This window comes from Ochotona curzoniae, unplaced genomic scaffold (assembly GCF_017591425.1).
Source record: "Ochotona curzoniae isolate NIBS_2020 unplaced genomic scaffold, NIBS_Ocur_1.0 scaffold_2476, whole genome shotgun sequence".
NCBI classification, from domain to species: Eukaryota; Metazoa; Chordata; class Mammalia; order Lagomorpha; family Ochotonidae; genus Ochotona; species Ochotona curzoniae.
This window is the reverse complement of record NW_024467095.1, coordinates 11,805,921-11,832,284: the sequence shown is the minus strand read 5'-3', so window position 1 is coordinate 11,832,284 and position 26,364 is coordinate 11,805,921. Positions and strand designations below refer to the sequence as shown.

General features: G+C 41.2%; 1 protein-coding gene across 2 annotated transcripts in view; it reads right to left on the bottom strand.

Moving 5' to 3' along the window:
* Positions 1-5,960: 5,960 nt before the first annotated feature.
* The window catches only part of PNPLA8 (patatin like phospholipase domain containing 8), a 31,345-nt gene continuing 10,941 nt past the window's right edge, over positions 5,961-26,364 (bottom strand). For both annotated transcript variants that reach the window (XM_041002018.1, XM_041002019.1), the window contains 6 exons: positions 23,384-23,478; positions 20,656-20,827; positions 18,067-18,124; positions 15,655-15,849; positions 8,111-8,306; positions 5,961-7,031 (listed from right to left, as the gene is read on the bottom strand). In XM_041002018.1, coding sequence (XP_040857952.1) covers positions 6,757-7,031; positions 8,111-8,306; positions 15,655-15,849; positions 18,067-18,124; positions 20,656-20,827; positions 23,384-23,478 — 991 coding nt within the window. In that variant the 3' untranslated portion in view covers positions 5,961-6,756. The remainder of the gene's footprint in view (positions 7,032-8,110; positions 8,307-15,654; positions 15,850-18,066; positions 18,125-20,655; positions 20,828-23,383; positions 23,479-26,364) is intronic.

The following is a 26,364-nucleotide window of genomic DNA, read 5'->3' as shown; positions in this document are numbered from 1 at the left end:
AGCACAAAGAACTTCTTTGTTCAGCTACAGAGGAAAATTAAATTCCAAGATGCAAGATAATGGCCAAAAAGTTCAGACAATCTCTGGAAACTGCCTTTGCTACTAACTTACTTCTCTGAGAGAACAGTCAGTGGGAAGCAGCTGCTGTCAGGATGGGAGATGGGACCTCAGAGAGGTCAGAAGGTATCTTCTTGAGCACGTATCTGGTTTCATTTCAAATGATAAGGCCTCCATACTTAACAGCTCTTGCAAACCAGCACAGATATTATTCGCTGAAAAAATATGGTTTATGCCCCACACAGGCACGTTGGCCAGAGCTGGACCAGCCTGAAGCCGGGAGCCAGGAGCTTCTTCCAGATTGCCCATGTGGGTTCAGGGGCCCTTGGACTTGGGATATCTTCTGCTTTTCCAGGCACATTAGTGGGGATCTGAATCAGAAGTGGAATAGCAGGACTCAAACTGGCATTCATATGGGATCCTGGCACCGCAGGTGGAGGATTAGCCAACTACTCCATGGCACCAGCATGGAAACACCTTTTTAGATACAAATAAAACAAAGTTGGAGGCAGCATTGTAGCGCACTGGGTTAAGCGCCCATCCATGACACTGTCATCTCATATGGACATGGGTTAGCATCTCAGCTGCTCCATTTTGATTTATCACCCTGCTATTGCGCCTGGGAAAGCAGCAGAAGATGGCCCAAGTACTTGGCCCTCTGCCACCCATGTGGAAGACATAGGAAGGGTTCCAGGCTTCTAAGGAGTGAGCCATCAGGTAAAGAACCTCTCTCTGTGTATTCCTGTCTCTCTGTAATTCTCCTTTCAAATAAATAAAGCTTAAAAAAATACCCAAAATCTAAAATTTCAAAATTTGTGTCTTTTTATTTTAAAGCCAATTACAGAAACAAGGGCTTTCAAACTTATTAGAAATTATTGGAAGCAATTAACATGGCATGTACTAATTGATCTGTGTTATTATTTTCATAAGACAAGTGTGGGCATTATTTATGTCCCCAATATAAATTCTCAAACTGTAATAACTAGTATTAGTGATTTTAGCAAAACATCATATAACATGATATAAAAGAATAAGAAAAGGCAATAAAAATTAATAAGTGGTTCTAGCAAATGAACCCACAGTCCTTTCAAAGGCTGGAAGGTCTGCAGGAAGTGGCTGTATAATTTAGATCTGTGACACTGTCCTTGAGAAAAATCCACTTCGATTTCACAATAATATATATTATTAAGTATTTTTACCTTATTGTACTTTCCTAAGGAATCTTAAATTCCTAGAAAGAAAAATAGTACGGAAAATTTATTAAGCATCTATTCCATGTCAGGCACTTACAAAAAAGATGTATTTATTTTTATTCTAAAGTCAGATATACAGAGAGGAGGAGAGACAGAGAGAAAGATCTTCCATCCAATGATTCACTCCCCAAGTGACTGCAACAGTCAGAGCTGCGCGGATTCAAAACCAGGAACCCGGAGCTTCTTCCAGGTATCCCATGCAGGTACAGGGTCCCAAGGCTTTGGGCTGTTCTCGACTGCCTTCCCAGGCCACATGCAGCAAGCTGAATGGGAAGTGGGGCTGCCAGGATTAGTCCCATATAGGATACCTGCATGTTCAAGGTGAGGAGTTTAGCTGCTAGGCCACCAAACCCAGCCAGATGTTGGGCACTTGGACCTGCAATATTGCAAGCATGCTCAATGGGCACTCATTTTTTTTTTCAGAGAAAGAAACAATTTCTGCAAAGCTAAGTAACTTGCCCAAGGCCAAGGCTTGAACCCATGTGCAGTTGTCTCTCCAAACAGTTTCACTTTAACACAAAATCTATTACATCCTATGGACTGTGAGGGACTTCAGGGCGACCAGACAGAGTTAGTTGCTCAAGCATGCAATCTGCTGTTCTGTGTTCTTCCAAAGCATGCAGGATATTGCTCACTGCGATGTTTATTTCTCAGTCTCCTACATCTTCATAGAATCCTGAAAGGGCAAAAATCTTTCCTGCGTTGAGGTTACATAGAGTCAGACTGGATGATAGCAACAGGCACACAATTGCCACTGAGAGGATGAGTTACTGTGATGAAAAGAAAAGCAAACATCACAAAAATACACCTTTGCTGGGACATCACTGGGAAGGAAGATGGGCCACTGATGGTGACCTGAGCCCACTCACTGCAGCCTGTCCCCACTTCCCCATCAGTGAAGAGTCCTAGGCGAGGCAGCCATTAGAACAGGTCATCAGATCCAACCGAGCGAGCTCGTGCAAGCCTCCGGATTGTCCAGTGGTATATTTGTGTAAATTCTTGTAGGATAACAAATGCTGGCCTGCCCAAAGCCACAAGATAGTTGTTAGGACAAGACGAGGAAGTACATTCAAAGGCATTTAATTTTAGAAAAAACAAATGCCATGTACAATTTTAAGTGCTATATAAAAATAATACAGAACACTCAGACCCATGAATTTACTAAAAGGCTATATATCTTTAAGGATCTTGGCTGCAGGGTAACTCACATAAAAAATTTGATCTGAAATATGAAGAAGATTCCAAATTAAGGTGCTGTCATAAGGAAAAGAAAGGAAAAGAGGTGTGTTTCACAATGAGTAGGCATACTGATTAAAAACAGAAAGAAGAGACTGGATATTTGGCCTCACTGTGAAGATCTACGAAAGACACTGTCACCCAAAACTGGAGTGCCTGGGTTCAACTCCTAGCTGCAGCCCCTGGAGGCCAGCTTCCTGTCTGTAGATCCTCGGTCCCTGCCACTCATAGAGACACGGATTGCATTCTCGTTTCCTGGCTCTGGTCTCGGCTCAATCCTAATTATCTCCTGCATTTGGGAAGTAACCAGGGAACTGTGGTTACAAGATCTGTGCATTGATCTGTCCTAAAGCCCCTCAAATAAATACTTCTAAAAAGACATCAACAAGTCCACCTTACAAACAAAAGGAACATCTCATTCTGTGCCCAGAGGGTGGCATTAGTTAAGTTACAAGACACAGAAAGGGTGGGCATGTCTGCCTCAGGTGGAAGGTCAGAGGCAAGGGCAGGAGCTATGTCCTGTGCAACTAATATTGTCTAGAAAGACTCATACCTTACACTGAGAAAAATGATCAGCTCGGGCTGCCGGATTTTCAGACTTCAAAAAAAGTTTCAAAAACCTTTCCACTTCCCCAACCACTCCATCATAGTGTAAGGCATGCTTCAGCTAAGCCTAATTTAAGAAAAATATTAAGCAATTCTAATGTAGCTAATAGTGTTCTAGAAGTCACAAGAGACTCATAAGCATACGGTGAGTTCAGCTGGGAATATATACATAATTAGAGAAAAATAAAAAACTGTGCTGTTTCAATTATTTACTGCCCAATGAGAATTCCCCGCTTTTCTCTCGGACTTTAAAAAGAAGCAAATACAATAGTATTAACTACCTGTCTTAAAATTGATCAAGAATTTTGCAGACATTTTCAACTGAATGCAAGGTTGACTTTTTAGTGCATATCCTATACTGAAAAAAAAAATTTGTTTCTTTTTGTTGGAAAGGCAGATTTACAGAGGAGAGACAAAGATCTACCACACACTTGTTCACTCCCCAAATGGTTTCAACAGCCAGAGCCAAGCCAATGTGAAGCCAGGATCTAGGAGCTTCTTCTGAATCTCCCCACACAGGTGCAGGGTCCCAGGCATTGGGGCATTCCTGATAAATCTTCATGCCATTAGCAGGGAGGCGGATCAGAAGTGGAAGCTGGGACACTAACCTGAGGCCAGATTGGATGCTGGTACCACAGCTGGCAGCTTTATCCACTATATCCACCGCAGTTCAGTGCTGGCTCTGGCACCGGGCATTTTCTACTTGATTCAACATGGGAAATGTATGAATGCAGGCGTGTTGAGATGTGTATGGATTAACCGAACCCTAATCCCAAAACAGGCTCATTCAAAATGAGCAAAACAGCACCTGTGATTTACATGACTATGCTTTCAATGATATGAGATAGAATAACAACAACAAAAAAATGCAGTTTTAAATGACTGGCATTATATAAAAATGTGCTGGCATTATATTAAAAAAAAATGTGTTTTTAAGACAACTCTGAAAGACAGAGGGTGTAAATTACCCTGGCTTTGGTGAACTTTTTTTAGTATTAGAGATTGTTAATTCAAAATTCCTTGGAATGTTCATATACATTATCATTAAGTACAAAAGCACAATGTGCTTTTTTCTATAGAACAGATTTTTAAGTGTGGTCCAATTGTATTTGTGACTCCTGTCTTTAGCACGCCCCAGCCCTGGCTGTTGCAGCCTTTTGGGGGATGAAGCAATGGTTGGAACATTGGCCCCTCTCTCTCTTTCCATCTGTATCTCTGTCACTCTGCTTTTCAATAAATAATATTAGAGATTAAGTGGTAATACGTGTCAATAAATAAACTACTATAAATGGAACTTCCAACTGCTTAGTTGTGTCACCAATTCATAATCAGAGTGAAATACCTAAAAAGTACACCTATACTGCCTAGAGAAAATTATGAATCTGTTACATGAAAGATTTCTCTTGGAGGTAAGTCAATACTATGGTCAATATTTTACATATTTCCAATATTTTAGAAAGATACTTGAATTGCAGAGACAGAGAGACTCAGACACCGAGAGAGCGAGAGATCCTCCATCTGTTAGTTCACTTTACAAATGAACACAGCAGCCAGCGATGGGCCAGGCAGAAGCCAGGACCTGGCAACTCAGTCCAGGTCTCCTATGGCAGTGGCATACCCTAACCACTTGAGCCAGTATTTACTGTCTCCTGTGGCATAGAAGAATCCTGGAATTCAGATCAGACCCTCTGATCAGGGCTGTGGGTATCCCCAGCAGCATCTTAACTGCTGAAATAAACACTCATCCCAGTATTTCATTTTTAATAAACTAACTATCCAGATTAAATGCCTATCTGTGTAGTGTGGTGAATTTCAATCTACTTGCATCAGATGAAAAGTTATCATGAACAAAGCATTCAGTGTGACTTCGGAGAGAAGATGCATTTATCAAACCCTTGGACCAACACATGCAAACAGTTTTGTGTAGGGACATCTGTACTCTATGAAACTATTTTGGAAGATGGGTAGCTCCTGCCAGGAACAGAGCAAACTGTTTTTGAAAGTGATCCCCCTCCTTCCTATTTCTTAGTCATGAAAGAATAATTGCCATAGATTTGCTCCAAAAAAGTAACACCAAGTGAACAGTCCAGTTGTATTAAAAATTGGCCGCCCAAAAAGAAGAGACAAGCAGCAGTGAATACAGAAAGGATTCCTGTTGGTATTGAGTCAGAATAATTTTGCAAATGGTCTACCCAACCTAATTCAACATCTCATGGAAAAAATTCACCACTCACATCTTGAGGATAAACAGCTCAGGGCCATCCTCTACTGCTTTGCCAGGAACAAGCAGGGAGCTGGGTAGGAAATGGAGCAGCCAGGACACAAATTGTCATCCTTGTCAGGTAAGGATTTAGTCAATCGAGTCATTCACCAGGCTCAAGAATTTTGTTTTTTGAAGTATATTGTTGACAGCTGTATCGAAATGTTACAAAAACTTAGGCATTAAGGTTTGAATAATAATTAAAAATAACATGGGTCCAAAGTTCAGCAGGGCAATTAGGATCTGGTTAAATGTATGCCACGGCTGAGAGTCTGCCTTGATCCCTGGCTCTGGTTCCTGAAAGCAGCTCCCTGCTAACGCAGACCCGGGATGGCAGTGGTGCTAGCTCAACGTGGTTGGGTCCCTGCAGCTCAATGGAATACCTGCACTGACGTCCCAGCTCCCACTTTCAGCCTCATCCAGTCCTAGCTGTGTGGGAATCTGGGGAGCAAACCAGTGGGTGGGAACTACCCCTCTCTTTCTCTTTGCTTTCTGTCTCCATCTCTTCAAAACAAAACAAAACAACCTGGGAAAAAATGACATTAGCCTTTTAACAGTAGACTATTCCATTATTTTATTTCTGTTAATTATAGGAATATTTTCTCAGTAAATTCAAACAATTAATTTGGTAATATTGAATGATAAACTAAAGACAGGTCAGAAAAAGTTCACACACAGCACTGTCCTGACAGATCGGGGGAGAAAGTGGTGGCTGTAACTTGGCCTATCTTTTTAATCAAACAAAGTTGAGATAAGCAAATTTTGGATAGAAAAACTGTTCTTGTTTATTCCATATTTCAAATGTAAAAGTACATTCATAGAGAAAAATCTCATTTTTTCGGAATTAACTAGATGCTATTACAGAATTCTGCCTGTGGAGAGTTGAGTGTAACCAGGCCAAGTGACAGAAGTTTAAGAAGAAATCAGCTTTCCGTGTGAAAAAAACTCCATGGCCACATGACCCTGTATGATTATGATGAGTTAAGCAAAAACCAACAACAACAACAAAGCATAATGTGATAGTTTTTCAGTTTCTTATTTGGCACATATATTAATTTTTCAAACATGGAACACTGTAACATCAGTATTTACTAAAACCAGCTAGGACAAATGATACAATTACTAAAGCTTCATTATTAACATCTTAAAAACCTGATTCCCACAGACGCTCTGTAAGTGAACACTGCCTCTGTGCTGTGAGAGCTGGGTGAAGCACCTTCTTTTCCAGAACTCCCCGGAAGTCGTGACCGTCTCGAGCTGACTGCCGCTGCAGTGCACAGTGCCTCTCAGTCAGGTGGCTCTTCTGCATGGGCCCTCACTTGTCAAAAGTCATGCGTACACTCATCACAATTTTGAAAAGAATGGAAGGCCTTCATACATGTCAGTTTTTAATTTGATCCAATCGTTGATTTTCTGCAGGGTTGTTTTTTCTTGACTCAGGATTTTTGCAACTTTTTTCATTTTGTGCTCATTTCTTTCTATGTACTTGGAGCCTTCCAGCTGCAACTGATCCAGTTTTTCATTTCGACTTTCGTCCAGAGGTATGTTCTCACACATGACAGGATTGAATCTGAAGTAGGTGTCAGGAGGCAACAGACCATCCAGCATTATATGGACCTCTGGGGTAAGAAAAGCAGGCACGGGAGGAGTTGTTATGTAATGACGTATCTTCTAAACCATGCTTTTAAACTTGCTTTACCACTCACATTAACAACAGAAGGAATTCCCGCTAATGAGGAGCAATACAGAGTCATCTTCCCAAACGCTTCCCGTTGTTCTAAATTATGATACTTGCTCCAGTATTCTCATCTGTTTGTGCTTTTCGGCATATTGTTCACCACAGCTGAAATACCTTTCAGAGCTTTCTTTTTAAAAATATTTTGGTATTACTTTATTGAGATATAATTTACATACAAAAAAGTTCACCATTAAGAATATTTATTTATTTGAATGGCAGAGTTACAGAGAGAGCGAGAGAGAGAGAGAGAGAGATCTTCCACCTGCTGGTTCACTTCATGGTGACCTCTCAGCCAGGGTTGGGACAGGTGGAAGCCAGGGGCCCGGGACCGCATGCGGGTCTCCCCCATGTGCCTGTGAGTCACCATCTGGATGGGCAGCAGGGCAGCAGGAAGTTGCATGGGCACCTATATGTGATGCTGGCATCGTAGACTGCTGCTTGCCTCACTACACCATTATGCTAGCCCCCCAAATTCACCAATTTTAACTGTGCAGTCTGACACTTTTTGACAAATGCATACATTTCTATAACCAAAACAACAATAAAAGAAAGCGACTAAAACAGGAAAACTTGAAAATTTTGCCAGAGACTCTTAAGTTGGAGACGAGGAAAGGCAACAAAAGCTTCGGGCTGTCCTTGACCGCTTTCCCGGCCACAAGCTGGGAGCTGAATGAGAAGTGGAGCAGCCAAGATACAACTGGTGCCCACATGGGATCCTGGCGCATGCGAGGTGATGATCTAGCCACTGAGCTATCGTGCCAGGCCCTTGGACACTTTTTCAGTGGTAAGGAGACAAAGACAGTGTGAGCTCCAAGAGGGTCTTTTAACAAGAGACAGGTGGTAAAGAAGGAAAGCTACAAAGTCCTTGCTTCCACATGCTTTGGAAGCCCACAATGTACCTCTCCTACAGTGAGGATTACGATATTTTACAGAATGCTAGAAGTAAGGAAACAGACTGACCTTCTGTGTCGGTAGCACTGTTGATGACATTAGAAAGTTTAGTTTTCAGGCTTGTGTACGTTGCAGTGTTCCTCACATCGCTCTCGTAGCGGCCAGTGCCCAGGGAAACAATGCACTCCAGCGGGACGTCCGGCCAAAGGCACTTACACTCGTGCATTGCCAATGCCGAAGGGTTATTCAGAAGCAAACCTCCATCCTGCCAAGTGTAAAGCAGTAGAAAAGAAGTCTCCAAAGCTGCATTTTATACGTGTGAAAATAAACACTATATTTTCAAACAGTCTGACATTTACTTATAGGGAAAACTGAACTATGGAATAAGAAGTTACTTTGAAATAAATACTTCTTATATAATAGCAACATTGAAACAAAATGGTGAGAAAAGTCATTGCCCAGGGCCAAAGGTGTGATGCTATCACCCCATCCTGGAGCACCGGGTTCATTCCTGGCCACTCTGATTCCCATGCAGCTCCGTGCTGAGGTTTGTGGGAAGGCAGTGGGTGCTGGACTGAGTGCTGTTCTGCTGGGAGGCCTGGGTGAGCACCTGGCTCCTGAATACAGCCTGCCTCACCTCTGCCTTCTGCAGACATCGAGGCTGTAAACCGGTAGAAGGAAATTTCTTTCTGTTTATCTCTGCCTTTCCAATAAGTCATTCTTAAAAATATTACATCTAACAAAAGAGCCGGGATTCCAGCAAGCAAATTAGTGCTTTCCAAATTAATTGTTTCCTTACGTGACAAACATAACCAAATTAACTCTGAACTGAGAGACTTTTTAAAAAAAGATTATACTGCAAACTTTTTTTGGTCTATAGTTTTGTAAATTTTAATGTGGATGGAGATTTGTGTTTCTATCAGGATACAGAACAGTTCCATAAGCCATGGCCTCTCTTTGCTAGGCACACCTTCCAACTGCTCATGCTCAGAGGAATGGAATACAGCACGGCGCCTTTGAGACTGGCCTGTCATATTTAACACGTCATCAAGGTAATCCACACGGCTGCATGTTTCAATAGTTTGCTCCTATACACTTGTTCATCTGGCTGTTGGCTCTCTATGTTTGTGCCACACTGTGGTGATTAGTGTGCCTTTTGATAACTTTAAAATTGCAAAGTGTCATTTCTCCAATCTTATTTTTTTTTTTTGCTATTTCTATTCCTCTGCATTTCTGTGTGAGCTCTACGTCATCATACAACTAAAAATTCTACTAGACTTTTATTGCCACTATATTTACATGTTTTCTCTGATAGATGCTTGAGTCATAGTATACTTATTTAGGTATTTTTCTGTTTCTTTCATTAGCATTTTATTGTTTTTGCCATATAGACTGTATCTGTTTTGTCAAACATCTTATACCAAAATATTCAATATTGTGGAGCTGTTATAAGTAGTTTTTTCTTCCTTTTTTAATTTCCAACTAGTCACTTCTTCAGAGAAACACATTTGCTTCTCTCAACACGTCTCCTTTGGTTGTGGAGCGGTATCTATCCTACATTAAAGGTCAATATTAACTGCTCTCTGGCTTGACGGCTCCATTACAAATACACAAGATTGTTATTTAACTTCATGGTGGTGTAAATTTCTATTTTTCTTCCTGTTGATTTTTTATCGTGGCTTTTCATTTAAGGGGATGTATAGTAACTGCGTAATGAAGACTATCATGTCCAGACGTGAGGATACAATGCAGTATGCATTCTACTTCCAGATCAAAGATGAACTCTCACTGATACTATTAACTATATCTTGAAATTGGATGCTGGACAATAGGATGCCACTGTCCATGCCCACAACAATGGACTTGCGACTGTGTATGAAGAACTGAACTATAGTAATAACATAGGGGAACTCGGTGGGGGAGGGGGAAGGGATCTGGGGAAGGAGTGAGGGAAATCCCAGGGCCTATAGAATTGTATTATAAAATGATAATGATAATTTAAAAATTGAAAAACGAAAAAATATGTAGGATTTTGTTCTACTAATGAAACACTCTATTGTTACTAATCATGAAATGTGAAGGAGAAACACCCCATACCTTTTTGTAAACCTATGCTCATTTATTTTTAGGCAGAGTGCAGTATTTATTGTATAAAATCGTAGATGATGGTGACTCTTTAGTAATACATTCATGACAAAATAACTTTCACACACACACACAAAACCCCTCTCAAATATTATCATCAGATCAGCGAGGTCCTGCCAGAAGGCACATAGAAATGTTCCAACACATTAACCTCGCTTCCTAGTGGAAGTTAATCGGCTGTTTAGTTAGGGAATGGCTGGTCTGAGGCTAAGGGATGTTTATTATCGCCTACGTCATCGTCACGTGCAGCTTCCCACTGCCTTTGGGTCAGCAAGGACTCGCAGGGCTAGGCTGACTTTCAGAAGAGCAAGTGGTCACGTCCTTTTGTGGTTTATTCCATTCTCCACTTAGGATGAGCTGCTGGATGCCACTCCCTGAGCTGCTACCCCCAACCTCTCTCTAACTACATGTCTTGAGGAGAATGTTTGGTTTCCCACTGTGATTTCATGAGGAAATGTTATCATTTTGAAAGTTGTTGCCTGTCATAATCTCCCCAATATGTCAGGGCCTTGGCTCTTTCTGTTACATGGCATTGTGACTGAGATGTGCCTGAGTAGGCACAAGTTTCCTTTATTGCCCAAGGATGATCTGTGTCCAGTCCAGGTGTGAGGTGGGGGAAGAAAAAGGACTGATCTCGTTTCCATTGGACCTGCAGCAGCTGTCCCACAAGCAGCAGTGCCTCTTGGCTGGTCCAGGGAGAAGACAGTGTGTGAAGGGCAGAATGAGCGCAGCGGGCTTCCTAGGCAGTATGCTTAGCTTCATTACAGTCAATACAACAAATTCCAGGATCTGTCTTGGAAAATTAAATATTGCTTGTCTCAAAGCTGCATGTCCAAGACTACGCACCAAAGGTCAGAATCCGCGACTGCACAAGTTAAGAACATGAAAGCAGGCTTTCTCTGATCCCAGGCAGACGGCTTCAGCTCACCCACTAAGAATCTAATGGGCCAGAAAGTCCAGCTTGAAGCGACTGCAGGTTTCAGGGAGTGTAATCCTTGAGCGTGCCAAGCTTGAGGCAGATGAACTGAGACTCTCCACTGCAACTGATCTTTTGGTCACTGGGTCTACTTTTCTCAAAGAACTAGGACAGGCTAAGTTCACATGTCACACCAAGTTCTACAGTGCCTTCATTCTCACAATTGCATTCACTTCTCTGTGATCCCCTGACCTCTATTATTACCCCATATCCTAAAACCCTGCTCCATTGGGCTCAGTGAAAATGTTCCACTATTAACACTACCAGTGTCAGGGGTAACATGGTGGCACAGTGAGCCCAGCATTCCACAGGGATGCACGAATGCTCCACCTCTGATCCAGGTCCCTGCTAACGGCTGGGAGAAACAGTGTAAGATGGCCCAAATGCTTTGGTCCCTGCCACCTATGCAGGAGACCATGATGAAACTCCTGGCTCCTGGCTTTGGCCTGGCCCAGTCCTAGCCACTGCAACCACCTGAGAAATAAGGGCTGGAAGATGTCTCTCCTGCTCTCTCTTTCTCTCTCAGTATAACTCTTTCAAATAAATAAATACATGTTTAGAAAAAAAAATAAACTCTTGGTATCATTTCACTTTCTCCTGAAACTGCTTTCTTCCTCTGACTTAACAGACCCATGTCTTTTCCCTGAAAGCACCTCCCATGTACTTGTTGAGTCTTTCATTATCTAGCCTTTATTGCTTCTAAAACTTTACCTACTTCTCATCAAGGAAATGCAGCAGTTAAGGTCTGGGGCCAGTGATCCATGTGCTCCTGTCCGACGTTCCCTGTGAGCAGGTGGCCAGGCCAATGTTACACCTACCACATGTCTTGTGGCCTTTCCATTCACATATTCATATTTACAAATATCCAACTATTATGAATTTGGCTACCAGATAATAAGCACTGGTCAAGGTTAATGCCTCCCATTTTAAAAAATATTTATTTTATTAATTTCAAAGGCAAAGTTAGAGAAAGAAATGGAAGGATAAGAAGAAGAAGAGACACGGACAAAGAACGCTTCCACCTGCTAGTTCACTCCTCAAAGGGCTGCACTGGCCGGGGCTGGACCAAGCCAAAGCCAAGGACTTGGCCAGGATTCCCACATGGCGATAAGAGCCCAAGCACCTGAGCTGTCCCCTCCTGCCTTCCCAGGGCAGGAGCTGGATCAGAGGTGAAATAACTGGGACTTGAACTGGAAGCCTTATAGGATGCTGGTGTTTTAGGCAGCAGCTGAACCTACTATACTACAACGGCCCCAGCTTCTTGTTTTCTTTAATTATTAAAAAAATTTTTTTAGCATATCTGCTATTGAATTTCTCATCTCATTCTATGACTGTGTTTATATTCTTACAGCCTGGGCTATTTACGGGGAGGAATCAGGAAGGACCAGCAACATACCAGCTATTACTGAAAGCTGTTATAGTCTTCATGGCTAGCATAGTACCTGGAACTATTTACATACCTGCTGCACTCCTAACCAGTTATAATAAAAATGACTAGCTGTGGCTTAGCACAAGTATAATTTGGCAGGTGAGAGGTGTTCTTTCTGCTGAAAATTCTCATTACCTAGAATATTTGCATGCTATTTCATAATTATTTTTTGATTGCTTTCTAACTTCTGGAAATAATCTTTTAAAATGTAACCAAAGCCTAAGAAGAGTAATATGTTAGAATTAGTCATCAAACCTTTAGTGCAAAGTAATGTGTTGGATTCTTTTGAATTCTCAGATGACAGGGAACAAACACTCTTGAAAGTAGATATGGAAAAAGACAAAAAGTTAATTGTGTACAAAACTGCTATTTTCAGATAAAAACAATGCTGCTATGTGGTAGGGAGGAGGAATGGAAGCTGATCAGAATTATTCTTGCTTTACAATTTCCTGGGACTACATGTCCTAAGTATGTTACCTACACACTTTGTAAACACTGTGACAATACTCTGTTGAATGAAATCGCCCCATCCATCTACTCATTAACCTATAACTTATATTCTACCTGATGCCAGAGAGAATGTGAAGTAAATTACAGTAAACATAAGTCAGACACTACAATTAAGAGGGATTTGAAAAATGAGACTGGAAATATTGAATACAATTATTTCAAACAGCTTAGGATGAGTAAGTTGTAGTACATAAAGTATTTTAGTTTTTACGGTTTATTTATTTTAGAGTTAGAGAGAGAGGACAGTGAGAGAGGTTTTCCCTTTGCTGCTTTACTCTTCAAGTGGTCCCAATGGCTAGGACTGAGACAGTCAAAGACAGGAGCCAGGGGCTTCACCCTGGTCTCCCACCTGGATATCAAGGGCTCACATGTTTGGGTCATCCCATGCTGCTTTCCCCAGGCCATTAGCAGGGAGGTGGCCTGGAACTGGAGCAGTTAGCATAGGAAATGGCACCCCATGTGGGATGCTGGCATCACATGTGGCAGTTTTACCCACCACACTGCTACGCCAGCCTTCACATTTTAGTTTTAACTTTGGGTTGCTATATGTAATCAATAGGCTGAATTAAACTTTAGAATTACTTACCCCAGATAAAGGAATATATGGATCCTAAATGTAGCTAGTTACTGCTTAAAACTTTCTGACTATTATTAGGCATAGCTTGCAAGGTCATAGGATTCCGGCTACCTTGAAGTAGTAACTGATAAACTCTACTGAGTTTTAGATACACTGTCTAAGTTATTTCTCCATTTATAACACAGTAAGTTTAAAAAAAAAAAAAAGAATGGGCAAATAGCCTTTATAATGGCAAGCTAAATACTAAAATAAAAATTTAATCTTGACCTATAAAGATTGAAATCAATGAAAGAAAGAAACTTAACAGCCAATGCTGTCTGCCCTGAGGGGGTGGAAGAAAAGAGAAATGCAAGAAGGGGACATGCCTTACATAATTCCACAGTGACAGATTTGACAAAGTAAGAAATAGTCTGACCTCACTCCAAAGACAAAAGGAATGCTATTTTAATCCCTGAACTACAAAGAGTATGACGTTATGTTCAGAAACAGAAAATGGGATAACTTACTGTGATATGTTACAACAGAACAGGTAGTTCATCAAAACATAGGGGAAATAAATTGATAAAAAATATTTTAGTCCTTGACACATGTAAATTAAAATTGCTCATTAAAGAGTTTGGAAATTTATATAGCATATTAGTATAGTTAACATAGAAAAGTAATGCATGAGTTTTGAATCCTACATGAAATTTCTTGTCAATAGTATTAGATTTTTCTTAATATCTGAAGACTAAATAAATGGAAGGTAAGCATACTTCCACTACTAGAGAATGAAGTTAGGGTTACTCAGTCTATCAAATGAGACTGGGCTGAGATGGGATATCAAATAAAAAATATCTATTTTGGAAGTATCAACTCAAAATATTTACTGACCTTAGTTTTTACTTATTTATTTATTTTATTGGAAAGTCAGATATACAGAGAGGAGAGACAGAGAGGAAGATAGTCTGTCCATTGATTCACTCCCCAAGTGACCACAAAGGATGGAGCTGTGCCACTCCGAAGCCAGGAGCCAGGAATCAAGTAAGAGCTTCTTTCAGGTCTCCCATGCGGGTGCAGGATCCCAAGGCTTTGGGCCGTCCTTGACTGCTTTCCCAGGCCACAAGCAGGGAGCTGGATGGGAAGCGGGGCCACTGGGATTAGAACCGGCGACCATATGGGATTCTGGCGTGTGTGAGGCAAGGACCTTAGGTGCTAGGTTACCGCATCAGGCCCTACTGACTTTATTTTTACCATTCGATAAAAGTTAGACATTAAGATTTCCCCAAGTAATGTGTGTGATTTGGGGTGTAGGGGGGACAAACTGCCAAAGAAAAATTTTAAGTAAATGAGTCTAAACAACAGAAAAAGACCAAGTCACCAGACCATACACATACTTCAATCACATGAAAGCATCCCAAGATGCTTGAAAGCTGACTCCAGTCCAGTTATTCAGTCTTTCTGAAGATTCCAACTTCTTATTTGTAACCTGAATTCTGTACCTCCTTAGTAACTCCTTAGTAACGATGACTAAATGAGACAAAGCTTACAAAGTGTAACACATAACTAACCTAATGCATGTTTTCTCTTACTATTTCTTCTTCAAAACAGGTCTCCCCAAATTCTAAAGCACTCTGGGTTCTGCATTTTAGGAATGTGTTTCTATTTTGAAGTTTTTACTTATTCACTGTTTGAAAGGCAGAAGGAGAAAGACTGCCCATTTGCTGGCTAACTCCCCCAAATGCCTGCCATGCCCAAGTCAGGAACCAGCCACTCCATCTGGGTCTCCCACCTGGGCGGCAGATAAGCTACTGCTTCAGGTATTACCTATGTTTCTAAGGATGTGATTAGCAGTAAGCTGGAAACAGGTGCAGAGTCTCATTCCATTAAGACAAATACCAAAGTTTTGAGCTGCAAAACATGTCTGGCTGATCTCTCTGAAGGCAGTGACACCTGGTCAGGACAGGGTACAGGGGAAGCCACGCTGGCCCACTTACCTGATGCAGATCGTTTCCCAGGGCATATTCTGCAAAGTAGCCCGGGGCAGCGGAGGAGGCTCTGATGGCCTGCCACATCTTGTACTGACAGCCTCCCAAGTAATGAGACTTGATTCCAGGAAAATGACCATAGTTTCTGAACACAAAAGCTTTTGGTGTTATTCCTCTGTTTACAATGGTGCTCACGGCAGCTACCTGGTGAATTAAAAAGTGACCAGTATTGCAGTAAGCAGCAATGTCTGCAATCTATGAACATCAAAACCACTTGGCAGTATGAAGGAGCAATCTGTAACTCTACTGATCATGGTAAGTTCGTGACAGAAACAAAATGTCGAGCAAAAGGAACAGTATCTTTTTAAAACAGGTATTTCTTTGCAGTGCAATTCCTGCAAGCACTGGGAGTACAAGAAAGCAATAATAACAGATACATTTGACTGCACGAGTTAAGACGTTTCCAGACATTCAGGCAATAACTGACACAGCACTAGTGTCAATGACTAACTGCTTAAGGATGAGAAGAGATGCTCATTCCAAGGTGTCCAAACAAACTAGCCATTGTTTCTGTGTTCTCTGAAAGTGTGTGGACTTCCGTAAAGCCAAACTGCATCATTACGGAAACTCGTGGAACTTCCAGATCAGAGTTTTTAAAACCTGGCAGCTGGATGTTTATTTATAAACTACATTAATCATCCCAGGTGTCAGCTGGATGTATGTAAAATGTGCTGTTTCTGTTAATGATGTGAGATGCAAAGCTACGCAGCTGGAAGGTACTGATGAAGCACAAGTTGTCAGTGTCCTGTGCTAACCCCGGGAGACAATCTGCTTAGTGTTTAGCCTGTTCCAAATTCCCCAGAGTAAAAGTGTACTTCTGGGCCACTCGGGGCAAGAGTCAGCAATCCAATAAATCTGGCTTTTTCTGAACTGGCATATATACATGGCTGAATTAAGACAAGTGTGAGTGGCTGTTCCATTTATCATGATGAATTACTCTGTAAGGTAACTAAAATTTCCACATATTCATTCTGCTTTTTAACTTGCAGTTGACAGCTCAGGAAATTCTAAAGCCAATGAGAAAGGAGCCCTGTTACGTAGCGTGCATCCCAGGATCCTGTCGCACAGAGCTGTGTCATCTCTTTACTGATGCCCATGGGACCGCATGGAGTGTGATCTGCCTACCACCCCAGGCTCACCCCACTTGCTGCCCCCTGTACTCCCAGCCTCTAGCCTTCAGGAAGCTTTTCAGTCCTTAAAATTCTCTAAGACTCTTCCTCCTCAAGCCATTCTCTTTGCTACAGATTTCGTTCAGTAGCACTCTTGTGTCCCTTTACGTTTGCTTCCGGAGAACTGCTTTGGTAGCAATGCCTCTGATTTCAAGGAACTCCTCTCTTTTCTGTGGGACTTCTATGTCTCGTCTACATCGCTCTACTAAGCTGATAAACTGTGCACTTGCTAAGAACTTGCTCAAAGTGCACAGCACAGTGCTGGCATAGTAGGCACACAATATTTGTAGGATGAATAAATATATGAGTATGCCAGTGTTAAGCCAAGAACTGAGGGTGCCGCTATGAGTTTTCATGGTTCTAGCTTGTCATTTGAGAATAAATACATGCTTGGGTTTCCCATGTTCATAAATTGTATTCTTAACTTAAACAGATACTAAGCAGAACAGAAACTCAAGCAATTCTCAGATCACTGGGATTCAAGCAAATAAACAAGCGAATGAGAAGCTACAATGAGATATATCCAAGTGTTACACTACAATTTTTAAAAGCAGGATCCTACTTGGATATTTCCCTAATCCATCATGCACATGTATGCACACACTCCCACTCACAAATACAAAGAAGGAACATCAAAGTTCTCTTTAAAAATCTGAGGGGAGATTTTCCCTTTCATCCAAGTGGCCTTTAAAATGTTTATGAAACTGTTTATTGTGAAAAGACTACATATGCATAGATTACAAAAAAATTCTGTACCAAAATTTATTTTTCAGGACCAGCATTGTGATATAGCAGGTAAAGCTGCTACCTGTGGTGCCTGAATCTCAAACGGATGCCAGTTTGGGTCCTGGCTCTCCAGTCTGAACCAGTTTCCTGCTAATGCTCAGCAGAGGATGGCCCAAGTGCTTGGGCTCCTGCACTCACATGGGAGACCCGGAAGAAGCTCCTGGCTCCCAGGACCAGCCCAGCCCCTGCACTTGGGCCATTCGGGGAATGAACCAGTGGATGGAAGATGTTTCTCTCTCTCGATCTGTCTCTCCCTCTCACTCTGTAACTCTGCCTAATCGGATCTCAAAAAAACATGTTTCAATTCCATTTCCCATGAACTCTGTCAGGCACCTATGGGAATGGGCACTCACAGTAAGTGTTGTCACCAGCACTTCAGTGTTGATGTGACAGATTCTGAGCTTACCTTAGGACACGTGGGGTTTCTTGCTGTTTCAATCATTAGTGCAGATCCCATTCTCTCCCTTTATTGAAGGAGAACAAACAATGTCAAAATAATTTTATCTCCTACCAATCAGGGAACACAGACTAGGCAATTACTTAACTGTCTGCTATGAGGGACAAAGAAGTGTAATGATCTCCCTTAGGAGTCTTCTAGTCCAACAAACCCAGGTGGAGCAGTATACAGCTATTTATTCACCTCTGGTTTGGAAGGCAAGCATCCAGGGTTCTGAGATGGAGCTATCCACACAGGCTACAGTGAGGGGGAAAATGCAGCAGGACACGAAGAAGGGACAGATTACCAGGTTCAAAGCCAAGATATGTGCAGGGTAAAGGCTTGAGGGCAGAAAAGCTCAGGCAGGGTCCCACTGACAGAGTAACAGAGCTATGCTAAGACTGTAAAATTACATGCAGACCAGTCAGTTGCCTAAAATCCGGGTCAGGGAAGATAGACATTAAACTTGTTTTAGCAGGTAGCACAGAGCCAGTGTCATTAAAAAACTGCTTTGAAATTCATCCCAGCTGACACTTAAATTACTACAGCACCGCAAGGGAAGGCCTTTGGAAGTAATTTCCACAGTGGGGAGTTTTATTTCAATACAGACTGCCAGGCTTAAAAGCTACGAAACTGCCCCTGCTTTATCAAGCTTCTTTAAAAGTAAAGACATTTTTCAAATAATACATTTCTTAACTAGCATCTTAGGGAATCTCACATAAAGGAAGTATTTATAATCTGTGTCATGATGTTCCCTTTACAGGTTTTACAACTCCATCAGTGCACACTGCTTTCCAAAGTGACTGTGAACCCCCTGGTCCTTGTCAACTGGGTGAAGACAGAGGATCATGTTTTACTCTTGTAAGGAGGTCTTTTAACTTTTCCTAGAAATCTTGCTAGAAAACTGGAAGCAGATTCCTAATACATATCTCCTCTGACTCCACGCTTTCACTTACAAAAAAAAAAAAAATTTAAGTAGATTTATGTAGGCTATCCTAACTTTTATTTTGAATGTAAAGGTATTTTTTTCTACAAGAAATTTATTAAATTAAAAGTAGCATCATCTACAAAATGGAACAATGAAGAGCTATTAAAACATTTTTCGAAAACATTTACTGGCATGGGAAATAATTTGTGGCAAAAGTGAAAATGCAGGGTATAAAACTATATCTACATCATCATCCCAATTTCTGAAGGACATGAAAACAGACACACTCGTCATCAGCACACACACAACTGTCTATCTGGAGAAAAACTCCAAAAAGAAACACCACCATGTTAATCGTGATAATCTGTACTGTTTTATTCACATACTCTATTTCCTGTATAATAACTATTTCTAAGACACACTAACATTTGGCCAATATCAGCCTTCTTATGAACTGGCCTCCTGGGGTGGGGTTTGGCTTACTGGCTCTGATGCCGGGTGTGATATCAGTATCCCATTTCAGACTGTTTGGGTCTGTGTCCCAGCTCTGCTCTCGGCTCCAGCTTTCTGCTAATGTGCTTCCTGGGAGGTAGCAGGTGCTGGTCCAAGTACTGGGTCCCTGCCACGCATGTGGGAGACCTGGTGGAGCTCCTAGCTTCAACATGGCCCAGCCTTTGCTATTGCAGGCATGCAGGGAGTAAAAGCAGGCGATTGGGAGCTCTCTGTGTCTGAGGCTCTCAGAGAAATAAAAATAAGTAGCTAAAAGTTAAAATAACTTGGTGACATATTTCATAATGGGACAGAAATGTAAAGTGTGCAACCACAGCACTGTTAAAAATCACAAAATAGAATGCGCAACATATAAATGTTCTAAATATGCCATAATCAAATGGCTGAGAAAGTATAGTACTATCATACTATAAAGTATGTTTTTATAAAATGAAAGGAGCTGGCATTGTTGTGTACAGGCTGTACCACAGACTTTATGGCTGGCATCCCACATGGGCACTGGTTTATGTCCCAGCTGCTGCTCTTCCAATCCAGTTCTCTATTAAGACCTGGGGAAAGCAGCAGTGGATGCTCCCGTGCCTGGGCTCCTGTCACCACCCAGAGCCCCAGATGAAACTCACTGCTCTTTTTTCTGATTGGTCCAGTCCTGGCTGCTGTAGCCATCTGGAATGGAAGACCTCTCTGTCTGGCCCCCCTCTCTGGAATGCTGGCTTTCAAATCAATCAAACTTTGAAATATGAGATATACAGCTCTGAGTAATAGTATTGTGAGTGATTTTAAATTTCTCTGTTATGGCACTATATTATTTGTGAAGAAATTTAAAAATTATTTAGTGTTTCAGAAAATTACTTTAGAACTAATATGTTTAATAAAAACAGTAAGACACAAGGACAATCTAAATGCAATAATATTTCATATTTTTTAAGGAAGAAATTTTTACTTTTACGTGGAAATCACACACATACAAACCCCAAAAGTCAATAACCAGAATACGATTCACTAAAATAATAGGTTGTTATCTCTAATTATTGCAATTAATAATTTAATATTCCTTATTTTCCGTTAAAGTCTACAAAGATTATATAATCAGAACATTTTATAACAGAGTGATTGTAACTTACTTAAGAATCTTTTCCCATGTCTGACTGTCATAAAATGCATGGCTCCAGCTCATTTTGACTGTTCCAACGATGACATTTTGTGAAAATACATCTGATCCTAGTTTCCGATAAAGTTCCTCGCATTCGTCCAGTGGCATGTGGAATAGTCCTAACATGAAAGCTAATATGGCACCTAAAAAAGCAATTGTGACTTTATCAGTAATGATGTTACAACATACAGGTTTATAAGATCTGAGTTATAGCCCTGCCTTAAATTTTAGCTTCGATAATTTATAGCTATTACAGACTGTTTAATCTTTCAGAACCCTGATTTCTTCGTCTATAAAGCCAGAGTAATAACAACTAAAATTCATTGAGACAATACGTGTCTAGGCCCCCAAAGGATTAAAATAAATGCTACCCATCTATAGTAATGATGACAATTTAAAACATTATAAAGACATTTTTATTTAGGGGTCACTGTCACAGGACAGGGTTAACCCACTTGCTGTGACTTTGAAATCCCATAGAGCACTGGTTTGAATCCCAGTTGCTGCATTTTTTATCCATCTACTTGCTAATAAGCCTGGGAAACCAATGGAAAATGGTGCAAGTTCTTGGGCCCCTGCACCAACATGGAAAACTTGGACACAAGTTCAGGCTCCTGGCTTTAGCTTGGAAATCCCAAACACTGTGGCCACTGGGGAGTGACCCAGTGTATAGAAATCTCTCTCTCTGTGTCTGTAACTGTGCCTTTCAAATAACACACAGATACTGTAAAAAAAAAAAAAGTTCTTTAATATTAAATTAACTAATATATAAGTAAGATGTTGTGGCAGATGATGGCCTTTAACATTAATACTAAGTTTCAGTTACAGAATAAAGTATATTCAACAACTCACCAATTCATTAAACAATTACTCCTTCACTTGGCCCTAGAACCAATGTAATTAAAGAAATTAGGTCCTCTGGGATGTCCTTTCCAGCGCATCTGCTAGCTCTAACTGGCAGGATACACTGCCACCTAGTGCATCTAACTGGCCTAACTCTGAAGTAAGGCAGTAAAAGGGGAAAGGAGGCTGGGGCTGTGAGAGGGCGGAGCACAGAACTGTGTCACTCGCTGCTTCTGATCTGAGAGCACGGTACAATACAGAGAAAGGATCCCAGTACTGTGCTATCCTAATGTAAATACTTAATATGTTAGTCCAGTAAAAGGTCAAGCACTTTATGCTTTAAACATACAGGGGTTATGTAACAGAAATTTACAGCAAAGTTTACAGTTAACATAAATAATTTGCAAAAAAGGAAGTTTCCTCCTTTCAAGCAGAGCTACGATAAATATGAGCATATATTAAAATCACTGTTATTGAACTGGTTAATGACATTACCTTGAAATAAACATGTGTGAACTTTATAAAAAGGTTATCCATGTTTTAATTTACAGTTAACATAAGGCGGAAGGAAGCAGGGAGAAGACATTGTGATATAGAAACAGACAGCACTCAACTCGCTCTCCACGGCTGAGCCGGGCATTGAGTCTCAACTTGTCGAACATCAAAGCAAGAACTCAGCTCGCAGCCCAGTTCAAACATCAGCATCACTAGGATCATTCCAAGACTCAACAGAAATGCCCTGGGGAACAGTGCTCAAAGAAGCTCCAAAAAAGACAGTCATGAAATGTCTCTTGAGATAATTCCAACTCAAAACAATTTCAGATATACATGTTCGAGCCTCTATCATTCATAATACACATATTACAGAAATTCCTCTAAAAAAGCCAATCAACCAAACAAAAAAACAAATTGTTTAGCTTCCTAAAACCCAGTCTTTTCCAAATTTGCTAAAACTGTGAGGAAACAGTTTTCAGTGACATTTTTAATTTCAGAGGATTCAAGTCTAAAAAAAGCCAAGGATTGCTTATGCTTTCCAGTCATCCCCATAACTGCTCTCATCATTTAGTTTTGACAATTGAGCATCAGATTCCTCAGCCTTCAGAAGCTCACACTTTTCACAGGTAACCTAAAGAAATATTTGGGGTCTGGCGCGGTAACCTCGTGGCTAACAGCTCTGATACTGAAGTCAGTGCAGTGGATGGCATACCCAGATGCGCATGGGAGACATGACAACCAGCTCTTGGAGGCCTGCAGAGGACATCTAGTACCACGGAGGGCAGAGCAAATCGGGCAGCTCTCCTGGCCAAGCTTTGACAGCCAGTATCTAGATGAGTGGAGACTCCAAGGTGGACTGTCAGCCAATGGACCTTGGGAAGATTTCCTCAACTTTGGAGCACTGAAATCAACAGCATCTCAGAACTATTAAAACTATTTACACATTACCCTTGGAACATGGTCCACACTGGGGACCCTGAGATGATCTCGGTGGCAACCCCCAGCCCCAGGGACTGATGCAGTTAGGCTGCTGGGAGGGGCCCCTCCCCACTTTCCCCACATACAGGAAAAGAGATTGGAGAGCTGTCTCATCCTCTCACTCATCCCTCGGCCCTTCCCACCCTAATCAGTGGGCCACGTGGGCATGTACCTTCCTCACTATGTAAACATCATTAAAAATTAAATTTATTATAACAAATATAAAATTCATTCAGCAAGCTGAAGAATTATTCATTATCAAAACATGAAACTAATTTTTAGCATTTCAGGAAATGATTGTGACCTTAAATCACAGTGACTAATTCTATTTTCCTTAACGAGCTGCTATAATGTCCCACTTCTATTTACGAAGCTGTAATTACCTGTGCTTACACCACAGATGTAATCAAAGAGCTGATGAACTGGCTTCTGAGTAAGTTCAACTAATTTTCTGAGCGTCTGAAGAGCAACCACACCCCTGAAGGAAAGTCAGAAAAAATGAGACTTTTACAAGTTCTAAATAGAACAATTGTATAAATTGCCTTTTTAGCTTATATGCTAACAGCAAAAAAAAAAAAAAAAAGAATAATATAAAAATATAAATAGGTCAGTAAAAATTCACTTGACAAAATTTTTAGGATCACTTTTGGAAAACTAGCATCTAATTGATGGTATTAAGTCTGTGCTTTTGGAGCTGGAATAGTGGCAAGAAAGTTTTTGCCCACGATGTTGGCAACCCATAGGGTGCCAGTTCCTCTCCCAGGTGCTTCACTTGCAGACCAGCTTCCTGCTAACCACCTGGGGAAAGCAGAAGATGGACCACCCACCTGGCCCTGCCACTCATGTGGGTGACCCAGAGAAAGCTCCTGGGTCCTGACTTGAGCCTGGCTCAGTCCTGGTGTTGCAGGAATCTGGGAAGGGAACCAGCAGGTGGGCAATCTCTCCCTCTCTTTCAAATAACATATAAACCTTTTATTAAAAAAAAAACAAAATACACAAATCCTGTACTATAGTAGCACATTTAAAAAAAGTACATACTAGCATTGTTTTAAGTACAAACAAGTCAGTTTAAGACATTCTCTTAAATGCCTCAAAATTCAGGAGAACACTTAAATGCTCCATCCACCAGTTCCTGGGCACCACCTACCAGCTTCCTGCTTTAACAGTATACTCTGTGCCCTTTGCTCCCATACCTTTGTGATTTGTATTTCATTACTTGGGTTTTGATGCTCCCTTTTTAATGATTAATTTTCTAAAACTCTTAGTAACTTGCAGACAAACCTCTGCATTAAGAATGTACTAATTAATAGTCTCACTTTTATTTTTGATTTCTGACATAGTTTCATGAAGGAATGCAAAAGAGATGAAACAGCCTTCAGGGTGTGAATATCACATGGGTGGTTCTTAATACTGGACGATTATACAAAAGTGATGGAAATTTTAACTTTCAAGATAGGGCAAGTAAGACCTGGAGCATAGCAGCTAGCTCTCACAAAATCAAATCTAGAACATCAAGTTCTGCCTCGATACTGGTAATAGGAAGTCATTAAAAGATTAACGTAGAGGGCCTGGCACAGTAGCCTAGTGGCTAAATCTTCACCTGGCATCTGCCAGGATCCCATATGGGTGCCAGTTCCTATCCCGGATGCTCCCCTTTCCATCCAGCTCTCTGCTTGTGGCCTGGGAAAGCAGTCGAGGACAGCCCAAGGCCTTGGGACCCTGCACCTGCATGGGAGCCCAGGAAGAACCTCCTGGCTGCTGGCTTCAGATTGGCTCAGCTCTGGCCATTGCAGCCATTTGGGGAGTGAACCAGTGGATGAAAAATCTTCTCTCTGTCTCTCATCCTCTCTGTAAATCTGACTTCCCAATAAAAATTAAAAAATATTTTTAAAAAGATTAAAATAGAAAACCAAGCATGCTGATTTCTTAATGGCATCAAATAAAGCAGATGTGAGGTATGGTAAGACTAGGTGGATTATAAGACAGGCATATCAATTCCAGGTGAGACGTGGAGAATTACAGATGCTGCTGCATAAGATAAATTAAAAATGTGACCTACATAATCACAAAATTGAAATACAATGGACATATATACATATCTTCACATAGAAAGAAATTTGAAAAATTCAAAATATTTAAATAATCTTGAAGTTATTAACTAAGTCTTTTTTTTCTGACTCAAGCTTTTATAATCAGGGGGGAAAAAAGCTTAAAATGCTGCATTTATCTGTTGATTCAGAAAGAACTCAAAAAAATATTTGCCAAAAGAGAGAGAATCTTCCATCCCTGGTTCACTATTCAAATGTTTACAACAGTGAAGGTGGACCAGGCTGAAGCTGACAGCCAGGAATCTCAACCTGGGTCCCCCACGTGGGTGACAGGGTTCCAACTACCTGAGCCATCACCTGTTGCTACCCACACTGCGTCATGCATTAGTAGGAAGCTGGACTCAAGAGCAGACCCGGACTGATGCCCAGGCACTGCGAGAGGGAAAGCAGGCATCTCAGGCAGCATCTTCATCGCTGTGCCAAGCACCCTACCCATATAGGGTCTTAGATAAGACAGACGCAACTATGTGCTCTTTCCCGCACTCGTCCTCAGACCATGCTGCTTTCTGCTGCTTTCTCATATTTATTCCCTTGAAGTTCCCCAGTAGCTATGTCACTGACGCCCTGGATCACACAATTCTGTTTTGGAAGGACTGTACTGCACATTATGACATGTTCAACACTGTCTTCTTCACTCTAGATGAAAAAGGCAGACTCCCAGTTCTAACAACCAACAACGTCTTTAGGAGCTGCCAAACGTCTGCTGGGAGGCAAAACCACTTCCTGTGGAGAACTACTGATGTAAACCTACCTTCATTCAAGCCTACTCTTCAATTTCCCAAAAATTTCTGCACTAATTTTCTTCCTGAGTAACAAAACTCTTAATCTATAAGAGCAAAGGATTACTGCTTACAAACATCACATTCATCATCCCTCTCTTACCTAAAACAGATATTTGCAAGTCTGTGAACTGTCTTGTTTCAAATTTCTACTTAAACATTCTTGAAAAAGAAGTCATGTTCATTTTGTAAAATAGCACCATTATCTTCTATATCTCTCTGGTTTATTTTTCTTCATAGTAACCATGATTACCCAGTAACATATATCTTATATCTTCTTTTTTTCCTTAGGATTTATTTTACTTATTTGGAAGGCATAGTGATAGAGAAGAAGTGGAGGAGGAGGGGAGAAGAAAGGAGAGGGCAGAGAGAGACCTTCTGTCCACTGGTTTGCACCCCAGATGGCCCTAACAGCTGGGATTAGACCAGGCTGGAATCAGGAGCCTGGAACGTCATTCAAACCTCCCATGCAGGTGG